At 39.9% G+C, this 27,314-nt stretch overlaps 1 protein-coding gene across 1 annotated transcript in view; it reads left to right on the top strand.

The window, feature by feature from the left end:
- SPAG16 (sperm associated antigen 16) overlaps positions 1–27,314 on the top strand; it is a 413,089-nt gene that overhangs the window by 246,483 nt on the left and 139,292 nt on the right. The window contains exon 12 of the mRNA XM_026087987.1: positions 16,036–16,162. Coding sequence (XP_025943772.1) covers positions 16,036–16,162 — 127 coding nt within the window. The remainder of the gene's footprint in view (positions 1–16,035; positions 16,163–27,314) is intronic.

Genomic DNA, 27,314 nt, shown 5'->3' with positions numbered 1-27,314 from the left:
AATGAGATGAGTTGGTCATTTGATATCAAAATTAAAGTCTGTTGTAATGGGTGTCTCTGTATATATAAATTCCTCTCTTTTGGATTCAAGTTCCTCTGGCTCCAGGCAGTCTTCAGAGGTATTTGGGTCTGTGTGAGAGTTTGGGGTTTTGTTTTTTCCTTTGTTTTGTCTTTAAGAGTTCAAGCTTTGCACAAAATCACGTGTTGTCAGAATATTTTTCTCCCAAATGCTGGAAGTCTTGCCGGCTACCGTGTGTCCTGTTAAAGCAAACTACATTCATCTTTGCTTAGCTTCAGCTGCAGTATGAACACAAGTCACATATCAACCTTTAACCAATGACTTCTTACATACAGAAGTAGTCTCCTGGGTCTTTTATTGAAATCGGAAGGCACTGAATTGTCTTTGTACCTTCTTCAAATGTGAGTGAATATAATACAGCCCAACAGTAGTTTCTCTTCTCAGACACAGTTTTCAAAAACCTCAGGGCTCATTTCTGTTCCAAATCTTAAATTTCCCAAAATGGTAGGACCGTGTAGATGTAATACAATTTCTTTGGTACCGTTTGCAGATTTTTTTCTTTGGGCCAAATCTCAGAATATACAGAGTGGTAGCTATAAAAGCTATAGAGCTTTTATCCGCAAGGTATATGCCTTTAAGACTATGAGCTATTCACAAAGCCAGCTCTGAAACTTCTCATGAAAATGCTGTTTTTTTTCTTGTGTCAATGGAGATGAGGATTAAGAGAGTTGAAATGTTGGCAACCTCCTTTCTGTGTTTCCAGTATTCAGAGCAAGTTTTCTGATGTGAATTTAGACACAGTATCATGCAAAAATCTGGTTCTAGAGTGGCTAATGTCTCTCTCAGCTAGGAAGCACTTACCCATCTGAAAGACAATTTTTATGCATCTATCTACTGATCTCAGAGGCTGCAAAGGAGTGGAACTGTTGGAAACCTATTAAATAGGTATTAGAATTATCCAGATGATGCTAAAACAATGAATTCCTTTATATTTTAGTATGTCTTTCAATCATATTTCTCTCTCAAAAAAAATCTAGATAAGAGACAGAGTCTTACTACTGAGACTACAGTAAAATGTCAAAGAAATTTGTGAATTATTTAATACTGAATAGATAGTCATGGATCATTTTCAGTTGCATAGAGGGCATGCCAGTTAGCTGCAGAGTGTGAAAATAGTTGAAGTTATACTGGAGTCTCTCCTCTGAAGTTATACCTCTCATCTACATTAAAAAAAAAAAACTGTACTTGATTTTCTGCAGTTATGTTCTTTTGCTTAAAAAGGTGATTTTCATAGATTTTCATATCAGAGAGTATTTTATAGTAATATAGGTCTGCACTAACTGTGTTAGGAAGGTTTGGATGGAAATAATGGCTTGAGCATGCGGCATGTAATGTTAGGGGTAAAGTTAACAGCTTAGCGCTGCGGGTTGACAGAAATCTAATTCTGAGTGTGTGAATCTTTTACATGATTCTTATCAGCTTAACAGTCATGGCTTGCCAATACTCTGATCACATATTTGGCACCTACAACCATAGTATAAACTAAGATTTGAGCTCTGCAATGATAGGTTTTTCATGGTCTATTGCTGGAGATATATTTACCACAGCAGAAGATCATGTCACAGCTTCTGGAAGTACAAGGCCAGGATTAAAGTCCTAACGACTACTGATCTCTCATCCTTCCTCTAGTCGTAGATGTTAAATACCCTGGGCTAGCTTTTGGGACCAGAGCTTGAGATCCTGCTCACTGACCTTCTGAAGAATATGCTTTTAAATGTATTAATGTGAGGAGCTCTTGGGGCATGCCCGTGTATGTAAAGCCAACAGCTTTTGCATTTGCAAGTTTGGGATCAAAATGAGGATGATGATATTCCACCTCARTAGGTAGATGTCCTACCTCCAACTGTAAAATGCCAAGTTCGTAGAGAAGTCGCTATGTTTTCCACCTCTGTGGTGTCACACTGAAAACATGCATGCTGTTAGGAATGGATTAGATGTCCCAAACTGTTCTGATTTTCTCTCAAATTGAAGTCAGGTGCTTTTTGAAAGGACTCAGAGGTACTATTTTCAAGTTTGGTTTGGTCAGATCTACGTACATTGAAAGCTGTTGGATGTTGTTTCTGTTGGTGCTCAAGAGTGAGTAATTTGCTGATAATTTAAATGAACTGTTAATTAAAGCAGGAACTGGAAACCAGATCTTTTTTCACTTGGGTGCACACTCTAAACCGGAGGCTATGGTTTCATTCATTAGCTCTATAAAGATTTAATTATTATGTATAAAACAGACTCAATAGCAGAGGTATCCCTCCCCATGAGAGCAGAGTCTCTCTCCCCATGCGAYGGGGAAATATACATTCATGTCTCTAAAAGGAGGACACTAATTTAGCCCTTCACACTCTGTGTTCGAGTATTTTCCTGGCCTAAAACACCAAGCCAGTCCCATTGCTTGCTACAACGATTATGGCAAATGCACTGAACAAAAATGCGAGCACCTGTAGCTGGGCCGGGTAGGCCAGGTTTTTATTTGGCACTCCAGCAGCTGCGTGTTGGAGAGCCTGGAATGATACTGTTGTTGTTGGAGCGCTCTGTCTCAGAGCACAGCAAATCCATTATTCATCATATCTTCCCAAGTTCACAAAGCCATTGAAACAGTGCTGCAGAGCTCCTTAAGACTGCCACCCACTCAAAATCCATTTTGTTTGGACAAATAAAGAAACTTGGCACTGAAGAAAACCAATCTGAAAACACACTGAAATTCATTTTCTTCACTTAAATATTAAAGTGCTTATATTTATTGCATTGCAGCCATGTTGTACTGCTTTCAGAAAGGATTTGCTCATTTAGTAGGTATAAAGGAATTTCAGTCAAATTTAAAATAAGAAAATAAACTAACATAGGACAGGATCAACACTGCTTTTTCTGCAGTGAATCTGTACGCGGTAGATTAAACCCATCCATTAATATTCGGTGTAACCGTATGCTAACTTACAACAACACAGTACTGGCCCAGGCTCTCTTAGTCCTCTACACTACTGCAACAGGCTGTGGCTTTGTATTTTAGCCCATGGCATTTTATTTGAGAAATGAGAAAGGCTAAGGTTCCCGGGTTGCAATGTAGTAATAAATAAAAAGGGGGGGGGGCAGCTTTCACATTCACCTGTCATTGCATTTTTGAGTTTGAGACTGTAGGTTTTTCCTTACCTGATATTTTGGTTAAGGCATTTTCTTTTTTTATAGCAGAAAGAGTAATAAGACAGCGTCTGGTAGAATAGTTCATGGTGTGCATCTAGTTTTGGTGCATAGTGTGTTTGTCTGTGTATATTCAGTGAGCACAAAATTGCTGAAATTTTGTTACATGTGCATTGAAAACTTTAAGTTACCCATGTTGCTTACATGATTCTTCCTAAATACGGATTGGGGGTTTGATATAAAGATGTTAGTCTAATCCTGGATATAGAATTTAAGAAGCTGGTGATATTAAATAATGAAGTTCTGCTGCTTTTTTTGTCCTATACTTGATTTCATTGCTATGCAGCAGGACCAGCAAACGGAGGTAAACTAATAGGCTGATTTTATTTTATTTTTTGAGGGCTGATACCCAAATTAAACTAAGTCACTTTTATAAATGCTCTGTGGATGTGTCTTCCCTAGACTTCTGCTTGTCTCCGTCTATATAACTCTTGTTTCAGTTGTTCCCTTTTGTCAGCAGTTTTATAACTTTTTAGCTTTTCCTTTATGAAACATTGTGTTTTAATAACAGTGAAAAACCCAGGTTGTCCTTCATGCACTTTAATATCAACTCTTAGCAACCAGAAGCCCYGGGCCTTCTCCTTGCCAGCTTCTGCCTAACGCTGGCAAAGTCGCATCCCAAAGTTCTCACCTACGTAGATGTTAGCGGCGCAGGATCCCATCTTTGAAGATGCCCCCCAGAGCTGTATCTTTAAAAAAAAGCCTGGGAGTTGTTTGGGAATCTGTGGGAGTGGGCATGTTGTCACTGCTGAAAAGCCCTTGAAGTATCTAACTGCTTATTTAGGCATCCAAACACTTAAAGAATCTGAGACTCAGCTTTATCAGGGAATTTTGAAAATCTCATCCTAAATCTATATAGATTTCTACAAGATGAGCTCAGAGTAAGCTTTGACAAGTTATTTTAGACTTTTGTGTTATAGGAGTAGCATTTTATTAAATGTGCTTTTATATGCAGTTATAGACTTAAAATCCTATGAAAAGCTATTTATTATTACATTTGTCAATGTCTTTTCACAAGAAATAGATCACATCAGCCTCAAGATAAGATATAATGATTCTACAGAAAATGTTAATTCCAGTATAGCATAGCAAGATTATATGGTCTTCTGGTGGGAAAATATTCCTACATGGAGCGTTTCAAAAATGATTTGAATGAAATACCTCAAAAGTTCTTTTCTGGCAAGGGAGGACCAGGAGCAATCATCAGGATTTCTTCCTGCAGTGTGCATAGAAAGGGCTGAACCAGCTTCTATCTTCAGAGCGCATATATCAAGAATTTAGAAAGAGAGGAYGTGGGGAAATGTGACAAGCTTTTGGAGAATCCTATAAACCTGGTTTTGTCCACTATTCTCTCTTGGAAGCAGGAACCAGTAGGATTTGGCAGTCAAATCCCATCTTACTTTTCCACTTTTCATCTGGTTTTGGATACAAGTGAAAAAAATAAAAATCATATAGCCAGCCCCCTTCCTTAGTCAGCAGATGAAGGAGCTGTAAGAGGAGAGTAAAAATGGCACCAGAGCAATCTGTTTCACAGAACTAGTCAGAATTTTTCAAAATGTGTTTTGTCTCCTATTTTTGTCTATGTCAGTGTATTTTAAAATGGGGTTTAAAAGGATAATTCTTAGCAGAGRACATCTCAAAAGCTTTTGAGAGGGCACAACTTTGTTTCAGAATGTCTGTAATATGTTTTCAGTTTTTATTTTTCATTTTCACATTTCTCATTTTATTTATCTTGCATGGCAAGTCAATTGTTGGGCAGCATATCATGACATATTYCCTATCTGCCAACATAATCAAGTCAAAGAGTGAAATAAAAATGAAAAAAGCAAAAAATTAGGGAAATGGCACAAATTCTTCAGGGTGCTTGAAATACAACCTAAAGCAGATCTGAATATTGAGTTTAGATGGCTGACTTTTTCCCCTATATTTTATATGAATAAGAGAAGCCTAAAACTTTGGCTACAATAACCTTTATGAGCAGAACAGATCTAACATAAGCCTAAATATCCAAAGGAAAAAAATTGAATCGCATGGCAGTGATCCGTCAAAGTAAGTGTATGCTATTACCTTTCAAAATCGACAGCAGTAAAATCTTGGATGAATTAACAGAGAAATCTGGGTTTCGTTGGTCAACGTTAGCTGGAAAAGGCAGCAGTTTCACCTGTAAAGCTTTTGTGTGAAAGGAAAGCGAGAAGAAGGGCAAGCAGCAGTGTCTGTACTGGCGTTGGAAAGGGGAGGCGAGGTGAGCGCTGCTGGGGGCTGGCCGCTGGCGCTGGGGAGCGAGGCACCGCTTCCTCYGCTGCCGGACTGCCGAGCAAAACACAGGCTCCTACTGCTTCTGCAGCACTCCGTGTCAGCCTAAACGGTTTAGAGCTATTTTATTATTACTGAGATTGGGCTTATCTGATTATCTAGTACCCAGATGCCTCAAGGGAATAGGAGATAATTGTTTAATAAAATAAGGCTGTGGTTTTCAATAAGACCTAATGGCTTCTGGTGCTCCCATCTTTAGCTGTCCAACAAAAAAATCCCTTAAAGCAGCTTGATTTGCAGAAAAGTGCTGAGCTCTTAGAGTCAAAAAATAATATAAGCATCACAGTGTAGCTGTCTGCCCTGAGTGCACCTTCTCCCTGGATTGCTGCCAGTAATCCCGAGGTAGGTGACTGTGCCTAGGTCTCCCTCGTACTGTCCAGAAGGCATCTCAGAGGAAAATTGGGTTCAAGTCTCTGTCCTAAGGACTGAAATAGCATTTTATTCAATAACTATGAAATACATGGGCTCACCTGGGAGTGGGGACCACTTCAGGGCTTGTGACTCCAAGTGCCTTGACCATCCGCCTGCAGAAATCCTGTTTTTCAGCTCGCTGAAGTTATCTTCTGCACTATAGTTGGACTCAATAAAAAAGTTTGCAAGCAGTTATAGCCATGATCCAATAGCTTAATACATATGTGTTGAGTTTCCTTGAGCAGAGGGAAAAACTGAACCTAAACCTTGAATTTTGAGTGAGGAATCTGGGGTGTGGGCTAGTGCCCCAGCACACGAGTGGGTATCGCTGTGGTTTGTGGGGCCCAGACCCTATCGGTGCCTGATGCAGATGCTCTGGGAAGGCCTGCTAGGTTGAGTTCCTTAGCAGAGCATTAACAGATTTATTTCTGGTTTTTGACTGAGTTTAGGGGTGAGAGAAATGACAAATTGCTAAATATCRTCAGGATAAGAATACTTTGGACCTTGCCCAGACATTAGACTTTTAATGATGTTTACAAGCAAGACCGGGGTTATTTATAGAACAGTGATCCTTTAAAAAGGCTTATTAAGATCAAAATTTTGCATGTAAATGCCTATATCTTGTTCATGTCCCACACTTAGTTTCAAAGTCATTTTTCTTGATATGATTCTGAACTTCTGAAAATAGGGCCCTTTGAAAAATAATCAAAATTTGAAGTAATTTCAAACATGACTGACTACTTAAAAAAAAAAAAAAAATTTGGACCAAAACAAAAGATGATGCTTTTTCAAATAAAGTAGCTAAAGTAAATTATCAAAGTTGATTTGGAGGCCAATTTCAATGGAAAGTGAGCTTTTGCAATGGCTGTTGTCTTCAGCTGAGAATGCCTAATGCCACCAACAACCAGGTGTTGTCTAGGGAGACTTTAAAGAAACCTTGACAGGATGCAGTGTTCAACTGAATCTACATGGTAAAAGATAATGCAAAATATTATAATCTAATATGAAAATATACATGCTATATTGCAAAACTTACAATCTCAGCTGTTGTCCTTTCTGGACCAACTGAAACAAAAGTTCTCCTCTTCCACCTAAAGACAGTCCTGGAAGTTGCAACCCTTGTGATGCTGTGAGCGTGGACCTAGGTTGCTTCAGGCTCCTCTGGCCTCCCTTGCTGCTGTGACTCAGTCCAGAACAGCTACGCGCAAAGAAATGGGTGTTTCAATTCATGCTGATCRTTCACTTGTTGGCCTTTCTGTTGAGATAGCTATGGAAGTACTAATTTTTGTTGCTATTTTTAGGCTAAATTTTGCAAAGTGATGTATCTTCTGGTCCTGGTCCAGCTGAACATTTAAGAAAATACTTACATTTAAGGATGTGGTTAGTTCCAGCTCTCATCTCTAAAGGGCTCTACAGCTTTGCTATATTGCTTTAGAAATCAGTATGATCTTGTAATTGTGAATGCTGTTCTTGTACAATGATATTTGTCTTGGGTGCATGCTACGATTATATATGTTTAGTTATATTAATATAAAACCATACCATTAACTGGAAAAGAACAGAACAAAAACATTTTGTAAACCTTTCTTAAGTCTTTAGAGATCTGATGCCTTATTGTTTTCTTTTATCTTTCCTTTTATTTAATTTCAGTTTCACACTGAAAACCCTTTTCCTAAAGCAGAAAATAATAAAAATATTAATTCTTAATTTCTTACATAGCACTTCACTTGTTCAGAGAAATGTAAGACATTGTGACTAAATCTTCATTATGATAATTAGCAGATTCATTATTCATGTTTCAAGCAAAAAAAAAGAGACAAAGATTATCGGTATACACTATTATTTCTTTACACCTTTCAGCAAAAGCCTGAGTAGAATGTTAATAATTTTGTAATTTGCGCTTTTCACTCATGTGAAACATATAAAACTGTTGTCAATCATAATTTACTATTTTCAGTATTTATCAGATTAGATCCAAGTTTTGAATAATATTTGAATCAGCCAAAGAAAATAAGAATATAATAGTTTAAATTCCTTTTTTGTCTTCTTTTACTAAACAGCTCTAACAGAAAAAGGTACCTGCAAAAGTCTCTTGTTCTGTAAACCCCAAATATCCACCACCTGTGTGCACTCTGTGCAGAAACATGCTCAATAATCTACAGTAGAAAATATGGGTTCTTATTAGTTGTCAGGATAGTATCAGGTAGTCAAGTCTATGTTCACCACCATAGCAACCAGTGTGTCCTTAAAACTTTGCTTTTGTGCTTTTTCTCCCAGAGTTGTTGGGTGGGTTTTTTTTCAGTATCTCACTAGTAGTGGAAGTTTCCATGCACTGAATAAATATATAGCTTCTATTAAAATACATATAGTAGAGCTCTTCCAAAAGTCTTCTCTCTTCACAAATAAATGATGTTATAATTGCCTTCCTGTCTGGTAATATATGTTCTGTTACATAAATTACAGGAAATTGAGACAAATAAGCAATTTAGCTTCAAAGGTAAGGCATGAAGTTTTGAAACCTCTTTTGCCTGCATTTATAGAACAATATTTCAAGGACAGTGATTATTTGGAAGTTACCCAGCTTCACTGCAGAAGAGAATTCAGCCTAGAGAGTTGCTTTCTGCCAGTTAATTATAAATTTATTAGGGGAGTTTTGACCAAATGTCCCTCACTGTTAGAACTTGCTGAATCTGAAGCTCAAGCTATTAGACTGCATTTAATGCAATGCTTTGCCCTCTTTTTCTGTTTTGCATGTGCTTTTCTGTACTCTCTGTGTTCCCAGGTACATGCAATTTTCCCTTTCAGGGTAGTGTTTACCAAAGAGGCTCTTTCAAGTTACAGAAATAGGACAAAGTAATTTTTAGAACAGCAAAGTATGTAAGGAGGCAAGGTCTCTGGAGATGAAGTAAATTGCCAACACAACACAGCAAAATTGCTTTCCTGTTCTGCTGGATGTTGCTGCTGCCCGAGCAGCATGTTAACAACGCCCAAATGCTTAAATGGCAGGAAGGCTGCGCGCTGCTAATGCAGGTGGCACCGCACAAGAGCAAGGGAAGCCATGCTTGTATTTTGAGTTAGAGGTTTACTGGCAAGCTTGACCTGCCTGCTTTTGGCTCCTGTTCCTGCTGCTGGCAGGTTTTAATAGTTACATGGTGCTTAGGAAGATTCAGCCCCAAAATATCTGCTAGTAGACTGGGCTGTGGAGCACTCAGCGTGTTCAGACTTAATAAAATGATGCCCAAAGTTAGGGGCCAGCCGGGCTCAGACTTTGACTTTCAGTTTCTTTTAGAGTTTTGCTAAAAGTGAGGCCTCGCAGTAAGTGCATGGGAAGGCATAGATGCATCCTGCACAGGCGCAAAAGTCCACCCTGTATCGCACGCGTCCCTTGTGCAAGCAGGGCCAGAAAAGGGTGGCAATTCCTGTCCCAACAGGGTGCTGTTGGCCAGCAAAATCACTGGGATTTTCCCTATTGATTTCAACGCAAACCGAAGCAGGGCTCGTGATAGTTTTGTTGAGTATTTGTACATTGGTGTAAAAGAAAAGTTGCCGCGTTCAGTTCAGCTCCCCTTAAAATTAAGGAGGAAAAGGACTTTGCCAAATTTGAGAGAAGAAATTTGCCCTCTAAGAAATAAGGTGCGACAGCTTTTCAAAATGTGTGACAAATCTGTCAAGCAAGAAGGAAGTGTAACAATTAATGGTGACTAATGCCTTTTTAGTTAAGAGTGATCTGAACCATTGCAGAGCATCATTGTTTTAACAGACATGTAACAGTTAAAGCGTAAGGATGCTAAGTTTTCATGTTTCTTATGAAAGACAGCTGTAACAGTATTTTATTACAGCCTTGTGAACTTGCAGAGTCGGAACAGTAATGTTTGTTTATGTACTCGGAAAATATTGCTAAAACAGTGGTATCACGTGGGGCTTCTTTCTTGGTTATCTCTGATCGCTAAGGCTGTGCTGCGCTAGTGGCAGAAGGGAAAGGGAAGAGGAAGGAAAGGGAAGAATTTCACCCTTCAGCTTATCAGTTAAGTCCACACTGCTTCAGGGATTGCTTTCCTTTTACACGCTCAATTTACTGTGCACTAGACTAAAAGCYGGAGCTGTCAGCCTCCCCTGGTGATAAACCTGGACCCAGTCCTGCTCCCGGCGGCAGGGCGCTTGCCATGGGAGTGGGCCAGAAAGGCTGTGCCAGCGGGCTCCAGCTGAGCTCGGAGCCGGCTCTCCTGGGAGTGATGACCGGAGGCTTGCACGCTTAATCCCCGTTCCCGCTCATTGGGCGTTTCACGATTTAAAGCATCTGAAAACAATAATGTAAAATGATTTCACTTTGAAGATGTAATAGCTCAGGACTAGGCTCTGCGAGCTGACCCTTGCCAGAGAAACCCTGAATTGCACAAAGCTGCCTTCAGACGGGGGGATCGCTCGTTGGTTTGCAGAGTGAAAACTCAAATGGTCCATGAGTGCTGAGTATTAGGATAAATTTCACATGGAAAGGTTTAGTTGGTATTTTCTTTATAAACATTTATAAATATCAGAGAAGAAATGTCTGCATTTTCTCAAAAATAATAATAGCATATACTTTAGCATTTCATTTTCAAAGTCACTGATTAGAAAGAGGGCACAAATGAATATTCAGAATTAGAAGATACCTTCACTTTATTGAAGATAAGTAATAACTGAGTGGCTCATATTGACAGCATCATACTTTCATGTATCTTTTCAAAGACAAATGTACTTTATAAATAAAGTGTCCCCACATGTCAGTGTCCTATAAAATGTGTTACGTTTAGTGAAATGATGGGTCAAGAAAAAAAATCATTGTTGTAAATGATGGTAGGCACTTTTTACTGAAATACTGGTAGTTTTATATTCTTGACATGAATAATTGGATGTGTCATATGTGAAGCTACCTAGAAATAAAATAGAGGTCATAAAATGTAAAGACATGATAGGATGCATTTATAACAGCATAAAACAAGCTGGCATTTTAATGTCTTAAGCCAGCCCATTTGCTATACTTGTCCATTGATCTTGGCTAGGAAAGTTCTGTGCCTAATTTAAACACATTCTGGAGATAAAGCCATGTAATGGGAAAGCGATAGGATTTGTTTTTGTTAGAAGTATTTTCCTTTTAACTTACAATTTTATCAGTATAAAACGATCGGAGGCTGATGGTTGTGTGACCTTACAAAGCTTCCYGAGAAGTGTGGCGTGCGTGTTCATAGCCGGTGACTTTCTGGTACAATTTSCCTTGACATTTTATTTAATGGTAATTGTGGTTCACATAGTAGAATGTTATTCAACAGATATAAAAAGGTTTGGTTTAGTGTTCTTTCCATGGGATGATTTGAGAAAGCAGTTGTTGGAAAAGGTAATGCAATTTGTGAGGGTTAGTGCATTTAAGGTATTTCTTTGGAAGGCAGGTAAAAGGTGGCTGGTAAAGGCCCTAACTCGAAGCACATGCTTAAAATCTCATTAATTTCAATTGGTTATAAGAAGTGCTTTTAATTACCATTCTAGAAAGGAGATCTAATATGGCACTGCAATAAAGTAACTATGAATAAGTAATCATTAAAGTGCTATCAGTGGCCCCCTACTTTTCTAACTACAGCTGAGCATAGAAGCCACGTGTGTAAAAGAATTAAGAAGGCAGAGATTGTCATATTTTCATATAATTGCTAGTAAACATGATTTTTGTTTTGTTTTTTTTTTCCTTAAAACCCTTTTAAATAGCAAAACAGTTTGCAAGGTGTAATCTCACATGTCACTCTAGTTTATTGTGTGTCTTTGGAAATGAGTATTAGGCCGGTATGGAGCACTGCGGCTTCTCCAGTGCTTTGCACCCTGGATAGCCTTTAGCAGTAAATAGGTACCAGGCACGTGTAAAATGTTGCCATCAGGGAGGAGCAGCTCAGAAGTCTCCATTCTTGTTGCTTTGGACACAGTTTAAACCCCTTCTGTGCAGATATGAGAGCAGAAGAAATCTGCTCAATATTTGTATTGTCTTTTCTGTTATTATACAGTTGACAAAATATCTAACTAGTGCATTGGATGGCTGATACTATGCATTAGTGCAGAGACGCCAGGCTGTTAATATCCAGTGAAAGCCATAAGTGGAAACATCCCATATCTCGTGTTTTTGAGGCAGTTTCACCAAAAGTACAGCTTTGAATTTCAATAATGCAGTCCAGTCTAAAAATTTAGCAAGTAAAAAATTTTCATTACTGTTGAGCTAGTGGTATTGAAAATGGGATGATTAATTAAAGCGCCAGCGTTTGCGATGGAGGTGTGTTTCTTAGAAATGTGACAGGATGTCCATGTTTGTTTGAACCAGTTAAGGAAAAAATCTAAACCTGTTGAGCTGAAATAAAGGCTGATTTATTGAAGCAGGTCATTACTTTATCTACACTTAAGGGATGGGAAATTGACTTTGTAGGGAAAACAAGAACATTGAGGATGGCTAGTTATGAGACAAGAAAATGTATTAACTAAAGTGTTTCTGTGAAAAAGTAGTGATAACATGGGGAAAGGATGAGGTTTGGAGTCAGTGTCTGGGAATAGGTTCAGAGTGCGGTCTGCAAAATACAGAATTACTGGGCGGTGTTTCTACCATGGCATCATCTATTCAGGTCCTCCTCCTTTTTTCTGGGTTGAAGGAACGCGAGTACTGCAAATCCCTAAGCTGCTGTTCATGGATGATTCCCTCTCTTTCCTGAACTAAAATTTGCAGAGACGGTTAAGTTTATATCCATGAGCTATGTGTTCACAAAGAGCAAAAAAGATTAGATGATGATGGTGCCTTAGATTTATACTAATGTAGATCATCTTGAGCCATTAGGTAGAACTATGACTTCCCATGAAAAACAGGGTGATCCAGCCTTCGTATCAAATTCTTCGTTGTGAAAATAGAGCATCTAAATAAAGTGCTCCCCTTTCCAACCGAAAGATGGCTTGTATGCAAGACGCAGACTTGCTGAAATTATATCTCAGCTGGAAGAAAAGACCAGTTTATTTTAGGTAGCAGTTGGAGGTTCTTGGAAATATCAGCCAGTTGTTTACCAGAGGGGTAAATTAGATCTTGAGGGCCGGAGCTCGCTTGTCGGTACGCGATGATATCGAGGTGGCAAGTAGAGAGTGAGGCAACGGCGGTGGGCCAGAGCATTTGTGTTCTTGATGGAAAAGTACAAATCATTTCCTTCCCTTCTGCTGCTGTCATGGTCCATCACTTTAGTCCATTTTCACCTTGCTAGGGGATTCGGAGTGGACCTTCTGGCTTTGGCACCTAATTAATCTCTCGCAAGTCTGTTCTTGCAGCCTGGCTGCCTGGGATGGCCCATATCTTATGTCAGGGACTCAAGAATAAAATACTCTTTTTTTGCTTTTTTTTCCCCCTTCCTTTTCCTGTGGTCTTTTACCCCAAAGTCCCATAAGCAGTTGAAGATGTTGTTCCCTCCCGCCTTTGAAAAACACATAGGCACATCCTGTTATTCCAGGGCAATATCCCCTTTTCCTCTAGTGGAACACTGTGATATGTAAAGTTGTTCATGTTTTCAAAACTGAGTAGAACGTGTCCATAAAAATACCTGGCAGGATTTTGCTTATCACAAAATGCTCAGGACTTTCTTCAAGTCAGAGTTCTTTACAGAGCAAAGTAAGTGGGCAAAAATTATTGGTCACTTTTAAAAAATGGCTTGCCTATGCACAAATAAAAGTATATGATCTGAGATGAAAAAGGCATATTCTGTGGTGTAAAACATTACCATGAGACTGTGAAACAAAAAGTTATTCTATTGAAGTTATTTTATTGTCATATATCAAGCGATCATGAATATCAGATATCCTGTGCACTGAGCTCTAACAGCCACAGTACTTATGAATAGCTTAAAATGAGTCCGTGTGATAAAATAACACAGGTACTCTATATAACAGATAATACCGAATAGTATAACGTATTATCTATAAATAGAAAAAACATAGATTCTGCAAAATGATACATGTAAAATCTAGTATTTCTTTGAAATATATTTCCTGGGTAATATTTCTACTCCGAAGCAACTTACTTCTCTTCTGCTAACTTGTTGGTGGGGATGAGCTGGGTGTGCAGCTTGCAGCAGCGTATGCGTTCCAGGCTAGGAAAGGACAAGGGATTAAAAGCGGCCCGAGAAGTGGCTTTGTTGGATCAGCGATCAGGGACAGCGCCCGTCAAAACTCTTGGGCTCTCCTGGCCCACTTCTGATCTTCAGTGCTCTTAATCCAAAACCTGCCAGAGCTCTGTGAGTCTTCTGCTGATGGGCAGGCAGGAGGGGGAAAAAAAAAAATCACATCTTTAATTCCCTCTGCTGACAACTTCTTTAATAAAATCCTGTAGGAAATTCTCAGTTAATAGCCACCTGGTAATCTAATTTGCAAGCCCCAGTGATATATTTGGCAGCCAGCTCAGGGGAGGTGCGTTTCTACTATTGAAATCACTTGAGCAAGGAATACAATTCTGGGCTATCACTGAAAACTGTGGTAATTTATGATGRGTTGTTGATTTTTATTTTTTCTTACTATTTGAGTCAGTTGAACAAAGAGGTTGGAACTGCTGCTGCCTTTACCTTAATGAGATTTTTTCATAGTACACGCACTTACYTGTTATGTTCTCACCGGGTATAATGGTACGAACACTGCAAGCTAGATGGTCTTTCATCTATAAGATATCAAATGAAATCAGAGATTCAAACATATCAGCACATGTGAGTCTTGTATACAGCCACGACTGGTGGTGAACCCCCTTTCCTTTCAATCCCTCTCCCCTCTGGCTGTGCTTGCGTAGAAGTTCAGCCTTTGCCCTTCTCTTTAGCTTGGATAATCAGATTTTTTGTTACCTTCTGTCTTGTCATTTTCGTCCTTGGGGTCTTCCCGCTGCTCTCCTGGACTCCAGTTCAGGGAACGTGCTTCTCTGGCTCACACATAGAAAACAAACTAGAAAGCCAAAAGGTTTTATAAGCTCATGACTATATCACCAGCTTTGGCCCATTTGGTGCAAATGGGTTCTGTGCAGCAGAATCGCAGTCATTGTCTGTGTTACTTCCAAGAGGAAAAGGTTCCTGGCTCATGTTGCATCCCTCACAGATTCAAGCCCTGAACTAGGGCGGATCAACAGCGTTGTCTCAGAAATAAACTCATTAAAAGATAAGAAAACAAAACAAAAACCTCCAGGGTATTACTGCATAACTGATGAGCTAGGAGAACTCAGGACARCAAAATGATGCTTTCCTTGTTGGCTCTTCCCTCACTTCTGTCCTTTAAACCCCACTTCTCTGTTTCTTTTTACCTTTCCACCCCAGCCCGCATCATTGGGAAGTGAACACTAGCTGGGTGCAATGAAACTGGCCCCACGTCATCGTCAGTGAATGGAATTTTGTAGTACTGAAAAAGGAAGAAACCCTGCAGCCTTGCTCTGGATTTCAAGTGCAGTGTTTTTATTCAGCAGTTGGAGTCGAGGATGTTGACAGAGGTTTAAGTAGCTCCATTTCAACAAGAGAATGGAGCTATGTCTCCAAATGTATAGGGTACCCACTTCATATCTCAGTCGCATCTCTCCCTGAAAAGTATCTCATCTTTCAAATAACGGAGAAGTGGCTGCTTTGCATTTTTCTTGTTTATAGTCCTTCACTGTCCTTTGGCATATCAGTACAGTTCTGATGTGTTTCGCTGTCTTTTTTTCCTTTTTTTTTTTTTTTTTTTTAAGAGGCAAAGTGTGTAGGAAGAGGTAATACTTACACGACTGAAAAAAAGCAGGTGCAGACTCCCTACATGAGGTTCAACAAAGAATCATCAAAGAACGACCTTTACATTGTATCCAATTGGGTTAATCGGTCTGCTGATCAAAGAGGCTTCCTCTCATCCCTGCCCCCCTCCAGTGTAGCGGTCAGTCTTYAACTCCAAAAATAATAACTAGGAAAGACACTTGAAATCTGTTATTTTACCTAAGCTTGTCCTGCCTGTTCTTACTATCCTGAATGTCAAGAGCTATATTTCTGGTTTTATTTTCTCTTGTAGCGAGAGATGCCAACACACTCTGCGTGGCCATAAGGATTCAGTCAATAGCATTGAGTTTCTTCCATTCTCCAACACTGCTCTCACTAGCTCTGCTGACAAGACTTTATCCCTCTGGGATGCCAGAATGGTGAGTAAGCAGTCTGTTTTTTGGTCTCTCTTAAATTCAAGCAAAGTAATGATGTGTATTGTGGGAGAAAAATGGAAGCCAGTATAAAATTGAAATGGAAAATAAGAGTGATTTGGCAGTGGAGTATTAACCGAGCTATTGTCCACCAACCAAAAATATCATCGTATAACATTTCCTCGACTAATGAGACGTTTGAGTCCTCACAGTGCAACAAATGGACGTACCCCTAGATCACTGAATAAACAGGTAGGCTTAGTCTGGTGGTGGTGGGTTTAGCAATTGGTGCTCTGGGTTTGGAAGACTGCATTGCCACACGCTGGGCTGAATCAGCTCGAGGGAAGAGCAGCTGCAGGTAGGTTTTCTTTGGCTCCTTTTGTATGTGCTGGCATGTGCCTTAGGTTATGCACAAAGAAATGAGGAAACATGGTATAGGAGAAACACAAGCTGCAATAACAGGGAGGTCTGATGTGTTTATTCCTCCTTTAGAAGGGATTCTCTCCAGACCTCATTGCTGATTTCTCATGAATTATGTATTGTTTTCTCCAAAATATATCACTGTAGGTGGTGTCAGAAACTCTGCATCTCTTCCCCCGTTCTTCTCTGCCTTCGTTATTTGGTATGGGTATAAATGGATTGCTCAGCATTAACAGGGTGGTCCACTACAGATTGTATTTGTCCCTGCTGCTTCGCAGGCCAAATATGTAAATCCCTTTCAAGCGGAATACAAGAACAAGGGAAGAGAATTTTTTTTTTTCTCTCTTATCAGAAAATTCAATAGTTATCGCTGCTGTTAAGGTATAGAGCAATTCATACAGCAACTTTTGAGATTCTCCAGCTGCCATTTCAGTTGGTATTGTGGTCACCTTTGCATTTCTCTAACAGTGCCCAGGTACCAGATTGAAGCCCAGAACAGAGCAGGCTGTATTCATGCGAGGGCTTGGAGGGGAGGGAGGCAAAGAGCCATTGCTGTGTATTAATAGACATTGTCATCAGAGCTATACAAACACAGGATGAGAAAAACCAACATGAGAATGACAGTGGAGGATTCGAGATGCTCATTAGGCAATTTCTATTTAAGGATCATAGAAACAGACCGAATAGAAGGTTCTTTAATAATAATCTTGGGCATAAAGCACAAGTTAAAATGAAGCCAATCAAGACTCATTATTCTTAAATGTGTTGGTTTGTAAGAGCGTTTGATAGCCAAATATGAATAATTCAAAAAGAGAACAAATTTTGAAATACAAACAAAATGAAAACTTGGTGGAAAATAGGCTTCTGTTTTGTGGTGTTTTCCATAAATTCTGCATGGAAGTTTGTCATCCAAGTGTCTCCAGTAGTCTCATGTTCAAAGTAAATTAATAAATGTAAAAGGGTTTTTCTGTGATAAACTTTTGGCAAAAGCCTGTTCAATTTTAGTTCCCCACTACCATTTTTCCACAGCGGGTAATTTTGCTAAGGTAGAAAAKATCTTTAGCGAAAACAGAGCGTCGTGTATGGCATTTTGTTTTGTATTTCTTATTCTGAATTGCTTCCTCATTCAGTGGGAAATCTTGCAAGTTTCAGACACRTGCCCACATTGAAGTATCACTTTAAGTGGCAAAATCACTGTGAAGATGCTCTCTCCCTCTAAATATTGAATGGTATTAAATGTTCCCTCCAGAAAGATGAATGATTTTCTCCCATTAATTTGAAACAGAATATTTTCTCACCTCTGTGAGATCAATTAGCATTAAGGAGTACATTTAAAGATAATTTTAATGAAACATGAAAATCATACTCTGGTTTGTTTTCTCATAAATTAGATTCATATTATTAATCACATCTTGCTCTTCAATCATTAACTTCAGTCAGCTCTTTATTATTAAAGATAATGGATGCAGAGAGCTGTAAGTCAAAGCTGTGTAAGTTGAATGGACGATGAGCTCTGGATTTGGGGCAGAATGGAACATAAATCTTTGTAATTACTAAGCTGAAGCTATAATGCAGCCTTCAGACTTTGAAAATACATGACGTTCCTTTTTTCTTYTTTTTTCTAGATAGCATAGTGTCAGACTGAATGGTTCAAAAAATCTACGACACATTCACAGTAATTTTTAAAACTAAAATATATGTTACTTATAGGGAAATGAGAATACAGAAAAATAATATTTAGATGGTTATGATTCTTTCCAAACATTCTGGGAAGAAATACTGAATAGAGGTTGGATTTGGGTTGGAGTTATCTTAATACTGTGCCAGACTCCCAGTAGGTTGGATGTTTGCGAGGCTGCAATTCATTGGTAGGAATTTCTTGCCAGTAAAGCTGATAGTTCTCATGCCAAGATAAGCTGTTGAATTTATTTCTCTTTATGCCAGTTTCATAGAAAGACAAGCGTATTCTGGCTTTTCACCAGAATATTTTCTTGCTGACACATCAGAGTGAGCGTCCCATCTCATGAATTGCAAAGTCTATCCAATGATAAATGTGAGAGGTGTAAAAGAACATGAGACCCCAAGAGTACAGGTTCACCTGCCTGGGTTAATTCTCCTCGTGATAAGCCGTCTGCCGTTCAGCTGTATCTCCCACATGCTGATGAGTAATTTCTTGAGGCTAGTCAAATTTGTCTGGGCAACATTTGAGCCAAGCTGTGAATCTTTGCTCTTTCTCCGACAGATAAAATGCCAAATATTAAAATACTTGAATAAAAAAGTGTTCACATTTTTCATTCTGCACGTTTGAAACTTGCTGATTTAGTAGCTATCTCATCTGCTTTCTGATTTTTGAAATGCCAGGTTCTCCAACTGGAGATTTTGTTTTTAAAGACGTTGTGCAGTCACTGTCGTTTAGAAGTCAGCATTCACTCATCACGTGCTAAGGAGTGTGTCTGACTAGCATTTGGAAGACCTGCATGTGCACTTAGCTGAACTATCCCATTCATGCGAGTGATATTTTTCCTGTGAATAAAGTTCAGCCCATGTATAGCTCTCTGAAAAGTTAGATTCCTACAGCGCTCTGTTTTTCTGTTTGATTCTATGAAATACTAAGCATATGAGATGATGTTCGGTAATTGTTGTCCATTTTGGACTCTCCTGATCACTGATATGCAACTGCTCATAGTTTAATTTTTTTTAATTATCCAGGATATATTTCTGACTTTATCATGTCCTTTGCAATGCAGCTTAGCATTTTAAGACAAGCACTTTATTTTTCTACATTCCTCTTGCAGCAGGCTGCTGGCATATAACACAAATGATCCTATTCCTACCCTACTATCAAAGTAATGTCCCTGATACTCAAACAGGAAGGCATCAAACATGTCAAGCTTTTTACTGTTTGGTTCAAAGATGGCTTAAATAGTGATAAGACAGCTCAGCAAAACAGCGACCAGGTGTAAGTTCTAGTTCTGTGCATCAAATTTTATTGTTGATGGTAATTTGTAGGCTGAACAGCACAGTCAAAAATTAAAAGCCCTAAGGCAGTGTGGTGGTCTTTGGTGAATAATGTACACAACAATCTTGGTGGAAAAAGGGGGAAAAAATGGCATGAGGTTGTCCAAAACCCTAGGTTTTGCTGCATTTTTGCATTATCCTGAAAGTCAAGCTGCTCAAACACTCCCTGCCTGCCTCTGCGCCCAGGGGAGTAAGGTCTTAACCCCCTACTCCTTGCTCCACTGGCTTTAACATAGGGGCCGTTACTGCTAAATTCATTTCAGATACATGCACTGTCTTTTCATGATGCTTTTTACCATCAATTTGTATAAAAGCTGTACAGTGGAAGAGAAAAATAGTCTCAGCATATGGTTTGTAGTTCATTTTAGCATTTTGTGCTGTCAGAAGGACTTCCAAAGGCAAACAAAAGACGTGCACGAGCCTGTGGTCTGGGCCCACAGTTCCCAAATTAGCAGAGTGGCTAGAAAAGAAATAGCAGAATTTCAGTGTTTGAAAACAGCTTATATCTTTTGCCGCTTAGCCTCGGAAGCAACACTTCTGCCGTTTTTGGGGAAAGGCTGCTCGCTTGCTTCGTTTAAGGAAATGGGGATGCTAAGAAGTGATAGCGCCTCTGCCGGGAACGGGCTTACGTGGGGTCCTTAGAAGAATGACCAGTAACAGGGTCATGAAAAAGATGTACATTTAAAGCCTACGGATCATTTAAGAACAGTGACTATTTAAAAGGTTTTCAGTAGTTTTAATGTATTTGGGAACCTCAGATCTTTGCAGGGACGCTGCCTATCTGTGATGGGGGCTTTTATGCCCGTGTTAGTCTGACTTCATGGAGCGGACGCTCACTAGCCAAACTCAGGAGAAAAGTCACAGTGTGTTTAAATATCAGGCGTATGGGACAGGCCCAGAGCAGCCAAAGGGAGTTATTTTTAAATCTAATCCAGTTCTCTTTACATTTGTTGGCCTGATCYAGTGGATTTCTTTCCAAGTAAACACCTTAGAGACAAAATTATCAGTCAGAATTTCCTCCGAGGGTTGGATTTGTCAGTTTTATTTGAACCCTTTGAACTCAGGAGAAACGAATTCAAGAGCTGCGTGGGTGTACAGGGTGGGTCATTTAAAAAGTCTTCGACAGGTTCAGGTCAAGCCTCTTCAAAAACAGGTCAGAGATTGAAGTTGTCACCACTGAAGACAACTTCCATAAAAAGTTTTAATCTCTTAGTATATTTGATTCACTGTGCAGTAAATACAGGACTTGCAAGGAAAAGTCTAATTCCWATACGAAGTGGTAACAAATTTTGTATTCTTGATTTTGTTCTATGTATTTGTAAATAATGGGTTCGTATTTTAAAACTCCCTGTCTTAATATAAAAGGGTATTTATGAGACACTGTAAAATGTGATATAAAGAACAAGTAGCTATGAATGTGGTGTTTCCTCCAAGAAATAGTATTCTAGGAGGTTTGTATTCTATGTGGTTGAAATGCTTTCGTAGAGACATAGTGCCTATTTATTCAAAACCAAAAATATTAGTAAGGAAAAACATACTTTGCTTTCTTTCTGATCTTGAAAAATGATTGGGAAAAGCCTGGTGTGCCTACTGGCATTTAAAAAAATGCTACATTTGACTTTCTTCCAGAACAACTTTTATGAAAAAGTCCAATTCAAATAAACTGTGCAATTAGGGTCAATTGACCCAAATGCAAGCAGGGAAATATTCTGTGTTCTTGTTTTGTTTATTTTCTTCCTCTCAGCCAGGAAAACCATTACCCTCCAAAATCTGTTTGGCTGCTGTCCCAAGAATAACCCCAAAGTGGAACTGTAACTCGGCCCATTCTGTATTTGGCTTTCCATTCCTGACTTGTCCCTCCTCCTTCTTGCTTCTCTGACTCTGTTCCCAAATCAAACCATTAAATCCAAAGTTTAATAAACTGTGTAATCAGTTGATCTCATGGGCTTTTTTCCCCATTAAACTAGGTTTAAATTAGACTCTGAGCATTTCAGATCAGGCAAGTTATCTTATTCTGTAAAGCTCCAGGTGAATTAGTGGCTCTTAAGAGGTTATAATTATTATAAGACTAAGTTATTCCTGTTCATTGACATGCTGGGGCCTGTCCATTGGACCTCAGAGGCCCTTTGCAAACAGAAGGCAAGCCCTTTAAGACCTTGTCTTCCTGTGCCTCGTCTTTGCTCTGCTGAAAAGCTACCTTCTTAACTCATTTCAGAGAGAAATCTTYGAGAAGAAGAGACAGTTCTGCAGTTTAATTTCCAGCTTGACCCCTAATCATGTGAAATTCATAAATGGCTTTATCTCAGCAGYGATGTAGTTTGATTAAAATAACACCTTTGTTTCATGATGATGTTGGCTACAGCAGAGAGCCACAGGCTCCTCAGAGGCCATCCGCATCCCGTTTCTACACAGCCACGTCTCCCTGGGAGCAAGCGCTGCTGGTGTTTCTGCCCCCAGCTTGAAGCGCCCTTGCGTGCCACCCCCCCCCCCCCAAGGCTTCTCACAGTGCAGCCTTGGCCCGGTTTTGCCTTGTGGTGAGTCTTAGAGTGAGTTTTGGCTCCTGGCTCACATCAGTGCCTTTCCCATGGTCAACACGGTCCTCAGGTGCCTTCTCCAACAGGCTACAGTTGTCCCTGGCTTCAAAGTCCTGGTTTCTGCCAAGCTCACTGGCTTCCTAGCACGCCTGACYGCTTGCCTGCCTCCCTCCTAGCCGGTCCTTTGCAGCCACCCTTCTCTTCTGCAAGATTTTATGCTTTTCACCAGTGTTTCTCTTCTGCTTCAAGGTGCTCTCTCATCCATTTTCTTGGTATTATGTGGGATGGTCCCTCCTATCCTAACGATATGTTTTGGGGGAGTTTTGCCTGGTGTGAAACATGTGGGAAACACATGCCTGTAATTATAAAGAAGGGACATTCGTATTCCAGGCAGTGGGCTGTGCAGTTTGCAGCTGCACTGAAAGCTCCTGGTGGCGGATCACCGATGCTGGCGTGTTGTAGACTTGCAAGGGGCAGGCAATGAGGGAGCAGCGCAACAGAGGAGGATATTAATTCACCACTGATTGAATCGGATTTCATCAGTTGTAAAATTACAGTGGATCAATTTTCAGTTGCCGCTGGTTATCTTGGCATATTAGTAGTAATTAGAGAGCTATAAATAGATAAATATAAAATATGTTAAGTCCTAGCCAGGGGAAAAATCTGGCTGTAGATTTCAGTAAACACTTACACACTTGTGGCTCCTGGCAAGCAATATAAGGAGTAAGGTCTATTGAAATGTGCAGTGTAATGGCATTCGGTTGTGTCCCTGATTATTTAGAAATGAAGTGAGAAAAACAGGCTATATTCCTGTCTGGGCAGCAAATAGATTGACCTGAATCTGAACTCCCTACCGACTGCCTGTGTATATCTATAATGTGTGTGCGTGATATATTACAATACGTATGAGTGTAATTTTTATGTCACCAATGTCACTTTGAAACAAAATGGGAGTCAGGCTCTTTCAAAGGCTTTGGGAAAGGCCTGACTGCAAAATAACATTTGCATCGACTTCTTGCTCCTAAAACTCTAATTAAATTATTGATTATGAAGCTGGCTGCTTTCTTAATAGTTCCTAATGTAACAATTAAAGCAAAGTAAGTAATTAAAAATGAAAAGATCAGTCTGCAAGTACAATCTTCAAAAGGTCGTTTTCAACTTAATCGCTTTTTTGAAAGAGGCAAGAATAAAACAAATGAGTCATTAGTAAGAAAGCAATTTAGTGTGTGTGTGTATGTAATAATATTCCTACCAGATTACCACTGGCCTCACAATACCCAAGTTAATTAAAAATAATAGCTAAATTTATTTAGTTGGTGGTATGTTAACACCTCTCTTCCCAGTTCAGGCCTCTGTTGTGCAAGGTGCTGTAGAAGGTACGTAACAATAATCTGCTCCTCTTCTGGACAGCTGGAAACCAAGGCAGAAGCTTCAGCCAAAGAGAGCATAAAATTGTGGTGAAACTATTACGATACTGTTTAACATTATAGGCAATGTTTTGTACTGCATGCACTGTTTGTTGTTGACTGTTTTTTTAATAAGCATGAGAGGTAAGGAGAAATTTTTTCGACGTCAGTAAAATGGCCTCTGGATGCTTGTGGATGTGAAATGTAGGGAAGAAACCACAAAGGTGCTTGCCAGCAAATTTTCAAAAGACCGATTCACACTGTCACCTTTGACAGAGCAGAAGTGAGAGGTGATGCTGGAGGATTTAGGAACCGAGAGAAAGTTTAGCCAATGATAAGCCAAGTATGCAGCCTGACATCGTGTGCCTTCTCTTGAATGAGTAAGTGCTCAGGTAGTGATTGCGTTCTGTACTGAGGGCTTTTCACGCAGTGCTCATCATGTTATGTGAAGTAAAATCAGTCGCCTCTGAAATTTAGCTCTCAGCTCCTGACGAGCTGGGGAGGGAAGCACATCTGAGCTGCAAGCTCTGTTGCATTCGCAATACTTTACCCTCTGCCCCAGCAGCCTGAATATAAAACGTCTAGCTTTCGTATCGCAGCAAAGGTAGCTCTTTGGTGCAACGGTTCATCGGTGTGACGGCTGCCTGTTTTGGAGTCTGTTAGAGAGGTAGATCACTATCACCACGCTGATTTCACATGGAAGCTAATAGGAAACTAAGCCAAACTTTGAACATGGGTGTGGAAATTTGCTAAGCAAACAGGTGTCCTATTCAGCATTTCCTGTGCCTGTAGAACATGGGTATTCCTGTGCATAGCACAATTCGTTAAATCACGGGCGAGAAAATTCAGATAAGCATGGACATCAAGGAAATTTGTATGTCGGGGTGTCTAGAAGTAGTCCAATATTATGAACTTCATAGACATTCAGGGAACTAACCTCCCATGAACAGTTATTACTCACAACAAATGTAAACAGCTTCTCTAGACAGTAATTGCCGTGCTTGCTTTAGTTAGCTTCTGCTTCAAAACAGTCGCTCAGAATGAAATCCTATTCTGCCAAGGTAGTGTGGGGGAAAAATTACTATGCCATTGAGATTGTATGAGAAATATATAAATCTGTTCATCTTTTAAGCTAATGGCATTACATCTTAAATGGTCTTTTTTATTTCCATGATAGCCTCACACGTTAATTGAGGAAAGCAGATTATGGGAGAGCTTTGTATGAAGGATCCTCATAGTGGATCAGCCTCTCTATCAGCACACCTCCAATGCTGAAGAAAAAGAGTGGGTAGAGTTTGCAAACTGAAAGATTGCATTAGCCTTTTAACTCAAAGCCTGATCTGTTACATACCGAAACATATGTTCCACCATCCCTTCACAGACATAGATTTAAGAACTTAAGTTTAAGAAGTCTGACAATATGGTGGCTGTGGCTATGCGTTCTCAAAGAGATTCTCTCAAAAAACCCAAACCTTACAAATTGCTCTCTGTTAACAATAATGTTGAGAAGTAAGTAATATATTTTCAGTAAAGAGCTTTCCAGTTTTGTAAATGCTGAATCAAAACTTTGGTGTTTAACCAACCTGCAATCTATCTGCTGCTTGGTATAGATTACTCCCTTCTAACCACTGTTGCCTGTGTAGCTTTATTCCCCTCCTGGTTCCCCATGGCCTCAGCAGGTACCTTTCTTAGACTTCCTGTTCACAGTTCATTCACATAATAGAAACAGAGATACTATCTGGGAAAAAGCTTGCACTGAAAAACAGGCACACCTTTGAGCTGACTACAGTTGTTTGTTTTTCATTTGAAAATTGGGATTTCAGAATTTGCAAGGTATTTGCTAAAAAATTATTTTCTTACTGCTTCAAGAAAAATTAAGTATTCAATTTAAGAAAAAATTTTATCTGAAAAGCAGTTGAGAGTCCTAGTTTTGAAGGAAAAGTTGCTGGATATCAAGTTGGTCTTGAGTGGGATGCCCCATGTAGGGTTGGCATATGGTAAAACTGTGCAGTGGTAATGCAAACTTAACACATTTTGCTTGTGACAGAACTTCTGCAATATATATTCAAGGTACAGAAAATTGCCACCAAAACAGAGATTTAAAACATTATTATACTCTGAGACCCCCAAGACAACAGCATGGAGAGGTTTTCTTCATGTTTTGTGGTCCAAGGCTAAAATGCAGTTCATTAAGACTGAATTCCAGCTTCCATGTTTATAGGCATGATACAGCAGTTGCAGATATTTCATGTTAAAAGGTAGCATGGTTTGATAGGAGGCTGGTCTGAGATTTGGGAGATGTTTCTTTTCCTCACACAGCCAGCAGTTAGCTTATGAATAGCATGCATGTCACTCTACCACACTGTTTCCACCTCCCCTTTCATCCTTTCCTCTTTATTGAGACTGCAGCGTAGGTCTTGAAAAAGCACATTTAAAGGTGAGAGTTTTGCYATCTTGCAATGTGTTGTACTAATAATCTAAAGATGATTCAGCTGAAGTCCTAAAACACAAACACATTGAGTTCTTCCTTTCTGGAGTCTTTCTCCTCCACTCATATGTCTTTTGGGTTATTCTGTAGAAGGGATTAAATTGATGCAGATGGGAGATAGACCTGGCTACTAAAATGGTGGTGATGGCTGGAAACAAATATGACGGTTGTCCTAAGAAAGTGCTTCAGGTGTCATACTACTGATTGGGAAGGGGGGAGAGAGTAGCATGGGCTATGGGAGAGGAGAAGCAGTGAGGCAGCAGCTAATTTGTGTTGTGCCGTTGTATTTGAAGCTGCTGCAATCGGCTGCCCCAATGGGAAGCTGTAGAATTAGGATTCCATAGAAATTAGGGTTCRTAGAAGTTGGAATTCCAGAGCTCTCTTGTGCAGTAAGGTTGCTTATAGATTTTCCCCCGTACGTTTTCTCCTCCTGTGTTTAACAATATCTCCTTTATTTTCCTAGCACAATTAGGCATACCCCGTGGCCGCACACAGTGCCTCAGCCTTGCYGCAATCCCCAGTCACGCACCCCATCTCCTGCCAAATCCAACCATGCGTGCACTAATCCCTCCACAAATGCTACGTTTYGCGGCACTGTCCCCCGCTTTCCCGGCATGTCGGACTTGGGCCGCTTCAATCCAGGAGTGCAATCTCCCAGCCCCTCTTCCCTGCGAGGTGCTTTCAGAGCTGGGGCAGAGAGACAAGCTTCAGCAGCAGCCTCGGAGTCGCTCAGGTTCAGCTCCCTGGCAATAGCTGCCTGCAGCGCTCCTTAAAATGAACTGTTGCAGGAGCTAAAGTGTGCTGGCACAGGCGCAGAAGGAAAGCGGCGCTGCCAGAAGGGTACCACCGGTTGGTCCGGCGAGAACTGGCTGTTCCTGCATCACTTGCAGCAGTTTTCAGGATGGAAAGGATTTACTGGTAAACACTGATTTTATAGTTTATTTAACTTCTCATTTTCTCTAAAAATAAATATGTAATTATTGCATTCCTGTTTTTCCTCTCTTGTGGCTCAAGCCCAGCTTCTCTGCCTGCAAGTGCGTTTCAGGCTAGTGTTTTGCAAATGATAATATTTTACATGCCAGTCTCTTACTCAGCTGATTGTTTCTCCCCCCACCACCACCGCCCCTTCTCCCCTCAAAAATGCTTTATAGAGAAGCAATAATCTTTCAAACAGAAGACATTTATCACACACAGATTGAAAACACTGGGGCAAAACTGATATGCGAGAAGCAAAATTTAGCAGTGTGTCAAAGCCTTTGTACATAATCTTCCCCTGTGGGTGACTAGAATAA

The sequence above is a fragment of the Apteryx rowi genome, unplaced genomic scaffold (assembly GCF_003343035.1).
Source record: "Apteryx rowi isolate R43461 unplaced genomic scaffold, aptRow1 scaffold_12, whole genome shotgun sequence".
NCBI lineage: Eukaryota > Metazoa > Chordata > Aves > Apterygiformes > Apterygidae > Apteryx > Apteryx rowi.
Note: the sequence above shows the minus strand (reverse complement) of the source record. Positions and strands in the feature narration are given on the sequence as shown.